The sequence below is a fragment of the Oenanthe melanoleuca genome, unplaced genomic scaffold, assembly GCF_029582105.1.
Source record: "Oenanthe melanoleuca isolate GR-GAL-2019-014 unplaced genomic scaffold, OMel1.0 S073, whole genome shotgun sequence".
NCBI lineage: Eukaryota > Metazoa > Chordata > Aves > Passeriformes > Muscicapidae > Oenanthe > Oenanthe melanoleuca.
Window position 1 is genome coordinate 27,074 of NW_026612722.1, and position 4,473 is coordinate 31,546.

Here is a 4,473-nt window from a genome sequence, read left to right on the forward strand (position 1 = left end):
CTGTATCCCTTGAGATGGGGAGAGAAAGGGGAAAAAAGTAAAGGAGTTCAGGGAGAAGGAAGGAGGGGCAGGGGGGAGAGGAGGGGAGGTTTTGGGAGGCACAAGGGGGGAAAGAAGAGGAATACGCAGAGAAGGAAGGAGGGCTAGAGCGGGGGAGAGGGGTAGAAGCCAAAGCCCCACAGCTCACCTGGGAGCCCGAACAAGCAGCTCCTCCTCTCACCCTACCGCTCGGCGTCAGCAAACGGTCCGGGTGGTTTCCAGGCATTAAATCACCTCGGCCCCAGCCCGGGCCCGCCCCGCTTCATCCCGGTTCCTCCCGGGCTCTGCCTTCTGGGACTGCCCGGTCCCGCCCCTGTCCTGCCCCGTTCATGGGCACGCGGGACGTCCCGGTCACGAACTGCAGCAGCCGGATCCGCTTCTCAGCGTCCATCAGCAGCACAGCCTGGGGGCAGAGACCCCTCGCACTGCAGGAGCCCCTCTGTGCCAGCAGCCTCAGGGCACTATGGGCGCCTCTGCTCCATCTGAGCAGGAGCTGCACCTGCCCCTCACCTGAGCCAGGAGGGAGCAGTCTCCGGCCCCAGCACAACCACCCACCCTGAGCAGTTCTCATACAGAAAAATGATGCAAAAAAGGGCAGGGACTTTCACCAGGGACCAGCGAGGGCTGGTGCCCAGTCTTACCTTCCAGAACCACCGGATAACAGGGTGATTTGGGCAGTAACCATTTTTGTAGATGGTGTGTTGTCTCCAGCCGCTGACATCCACGCCACCAAGGCCACACATCAGTAACTGCAGGCAAGCAGAAGGGTGGGATGTGTCCCTGACCTCACAGGGTACAAGGTGCCACTGCCCCTCAGGGCTCTGACCTTCAGGCACTTATGCACACCCAGGGGAGAGTCCGAGCATCCCCAGAGTATCCCAGCTGCTGCAGAAGGGCTGCACACTGCCACAGTGTGACACAACTTCCACGTCTTTGGCTCAGATGGGACTGGCAGAGGGTGGCACTGATCCACTAGGCTGCTTCCAGGCTTTCAGAGGCACACCCCCCACCACCCTCCTGAGTGCAGCTCTTCTCATGTCATGAACAGATTTATTAATTAGGAAGAAACATCTGATTTCCAGCCGTGTCCGCACGTTCCCCCAGGGAGAGAGACAGATGACTGAAAAGCCCAGAACATGGCACATCTGTCAGAGAGCTGCCAGCTTGGGGCACCAAATTGACTCACCTCCAGCTCATTTTCATCAAAAATTTTAATCGGGTCGATAGGAAGCAGTTCTGTGAATCCCTAAAAAGAAGAGCAAAGTTAAAACTCTCATCCCACATAAATCCTAATTAAAAAAATCAATGACCAAATTACTTCAAGCTCAAATAATTAAACTTGAACGAGAATGACCTTATTCCCATAAGGGAAAGATGATATATTCTCACACAAGATAAAACTGTCAAATCACAAAACATCATGTATTCTATTTGCATTCCCTGCCAAGCTCCCCACTCCCTTTACACAGACACCAGTGGGTAAGAAATCTGTGTTAAAAACAATCCCTGGTTTTGGGAAAGAAAGGAGCTAAAGAGCCTCGCCTCCAGAAAGGCATTCATTTCTTTCTGCACTCTGTTGACAAATCGCCACTGGATGACCAGGCTGCAGAAAGAAACAAAACCCCACCAGAAAAACAAACTCATTAGCAGGTCTCAGCCAAGGGCTCAAAGGTTTCAGCAACCCCAAATGCTTTCAAGTTTGTCATTTACAACTTCAGCAAGTTCAGGTAACTAAGCAGCTTCCACCAGCTACTCCAATTTATTGGCTGGTGACTGATGGAATTTTGAAGAGACAAACCAAAAAGCCCAGTGACTTTGACCAAATCACAGTGGGAATTTTTTCACTCCTGTAGGTACCTACGTGAGCAGACATTTTATTCTTCCAGAGCAATGAGCAATTAAAAATTCCCAGCAAAGTCTGCAAGCTCTGAGGAGAGCTGTCAGGACACAGCACCTCGCCTATAAAGAAAGAAATAAACTGCAGCATCAAAGGGACACCTTGCTTTCAGCACCAGCCACCCGCAGCACAAACACCTCACAGGTGCAGGCATCAAAAGTCAATTCCAGGCATGGAATTGCTCCAGGTCCAGGCACTGGAAATGAATTCCCAGTTTGCATGAATGTAGCAATTGTAACCATCTTTCACTTTGGAAAAGGCCCTGATTTAAAATGCCAGCAGGTATTAATGAATTCAGCATTTTACATCCTGGTAGGTAGAAGAACTGAGAAATCTGAAAATGAAACCTAATTTCAGATCTGGCCAGTTTTGGTAGGATTGCTGGCACTGGACTCCTGGCTCTGGTCTGTGACTGGCAGAGGAGGACACTGGGATGAGGGCCAGGCTGGAGAGCACCTTCTGGCTCATCTCGGCTTGAGCCAGGTGTTGGAGAAGGACGTTTCCATGGGGGGAATTTCAGGAGATCAAAGCACGTCATTTAATTTACTCCTTGTTCTTGTACCTGACGGGATATAACCAATGTTAACAGTAAGGTTTTTCCCCAATGATCCCTGATGCTCTTGTGCAGTACAAGCTCCAGGGATTGCAGCAGGGCCAATTCTAACCCAGCTGCTCTTTCTTCCCCCCAGGCACATTCCATCACGGTACTTACTCAATGTATTCCCGCTTGTTTTCATTTGTTACCATGATTTCGGACCCGTTGGGCTTCAGGTCCACTTGATATGTCTGCCTTTCAAAAGACCAAAGGCTGTTATTTGAGGACATCTTTCTCCCAGAACCCACTCTCCCTGAGCAGTGTTTCACAAGCAGGATCAGGCAATCATGAGCAAATTGATTTACACTTTTGAACAAACCTGCGCTGACAGAAGGGAAAACTGGCAGAGAGGGGCTGGCTATTTACTGATCATTTTATTACAATTATTATTTATAATAATGAAATTATATATTTATATAAAATAGAACCACAAAATAGGTACTTTATATACACAAAATTATAATAGCTATTATTTGTAATACAAGAAGATAAATCACATACTGGAACTGCCCAAAGCCAACCAGTGGGTTACAAAACCTCTCTATTCTGTGGCTCCTAGTTCTCCATGAATCCATAACCTTCGGGTGCTTCAGGAAAAAGGCAGCACTGGAAAGTGGATCAGAATATTTTTGACAGGACACTGAATGCATGGTTTGAAATGCTGAAGTCAGTTTTTATAAAAGGCCCTACAGTCCCCAGCTCCAGTTCTATCTGGAGCCAGGATCTAGGGCTCAGAAGTAAACAAAGGGACAATGCAAAAAAAAGGTCATAAAAACCTCTAAGCAAACTAATTTAATTTAATGTCTACAACACTTTCATTTGTCATGGAGAAAGAGCCCCATAGGCTGTGACCCTTTTCAACCTGGCAGCTTCCCCCTGGCACACCAGCTGTGACAGGCACTACAGAGAGGACCTGGTGTCCTTCTGCTGCTCTCTCCCTGACAGCACCTTCAGCTTCAGGAACCAGAGAGTCCCTGAGCATGTCCCAGCTGGACTGTGGGACACCTTCATCCCTCCTTCACTGCGAAGTATTTCACTCAGCTGCATGTCCAGCTTGTCCCAGAGGTGCCACAGCTCCCTGACAGGAGCTGGCAGCCCCGCTCCCAGCTGGGAACACAGCCAGCTGAGCTCGTTGCTGCTTTCACCACCACCAGACTGTCAGCACTGAGCTACTTGTTGGCAACCACCAGTCCTAAGATGCAAGTAACCTTTACGTACCTGCCCAAAGTTTTCCTCATCTATGCAAAACGTGAGATCCAGCTCGGTGGGGTCATTTTCCAGGATCCACTTCAGAGAGTTGTAGTATTCACTATCCTAGGGCAGATCACAGTTAGGCAGTTTGAAAATGGGCAATTAGTGCAGAGCTGTGGAAAGCCAGGGGCCTGTGAGCACTGGCACAGGTTCAATGGGCTCTTACCACTGACTCCATGTCCTTCAGGGTTATGGGCTTCCCCAGCATCATCTTGTAGAAAGGTCTGATGAAGAAGCCTGGGAGAGAGAGGACAGATTACCTGCCCTGCCCTGCACCTGCACATTCCAGAAAGGTGGAATGCTTGAGGGCACCACCCCTGGCATTTCCTGTTACCTCCTGACTGTAACAGTCCTGCAGCTGCAACAGCATCAGAGCAGCTCAGCTTTATTTTATTATGACACAGAAAGTCCAATTTTTCAGTTTCAACAATTATCCACTACCTGCCATACTCCACTGACCACCCTAACATTAATGGCAGAGAGAGACAAAAGCTGGGGAATTAAGCCCAGGGTACTCTATCCCATTTAAAATCACTACTTCCCTCTCCAAGGAGTTGCCTAAAAATCAGGCTAGTGACCTTCCTCTGCTCAGGACTCTGATTTAATGAGAAGGTGAAGGGGGCAGAACTGTCCCTGTTTTGGTGCAAGAGAATCACCCAGCAAGGAGCAGTGGAGATGCTGGCAGTGGCAC

The 4,473-nt window shown here is 49.2% G+C and overlaps 1 protein-coding gene across 1 annotated transcript; it reads right to left on the reverse strand.

Moving 5' to 3' along the window:
- Window positions 1-301: 301 nt before the first annotated feature.
- On the reverse strand, window positions 302-4,022 carry LOC130266518 (E3 ubiquitin-protein ligase NEDD4-like). The gene is made up of 7 exons (XM_056515777.1): window positions 3,949-4,022; window positions 3,750-3,845; window positions 2,649-2,722; window positions 1,582-1,642; window positions 1,226-1,285; window positions 681-788; window positions 302-442 (listed from the first exon to the last, which is right to left on the reverse strand). The coding sequence occupies exons 1-7, from the start codon at window positions 3,991-3,993 to the stop codon at window positions 302-304; spliced, it is 585 nt and encodes a 194-aa protein (XP_056371752.1). The 5' UTR covers window positions 3,994-4,022.
- Between the last annotated feature and the right edge of the window lie 451 nt (window positions 4,023-4,473).

What these genes read in the sequence shown, in the direction of transcription:
- LOC130266518 (XM_056515777.1), bottom strand. Translation starts at nt 3,993, where the DNA reads ATGATGCTGGGGAAGCCCATAACCCTGAAGGACATGGAGTCAGTG. An exon ending in AAATGAATGCCTTTCTGGAG is followed by an intron (nt 1,286 to 1,581) that starts GCGAGGCTCTTT and finishes TCTTCTTTTTAG; the next exon opens with GGATTCACAGAACTGCTTCC. An exon ending in TTATCCGGTGGTTCTGGAAG is followed by an intron (nt 443 to 680) that starts GTAAGACTGGGC and finishes CTCTGCCCCCAG; the next exon opens with GCTGTGCTGCTGATGGACGC.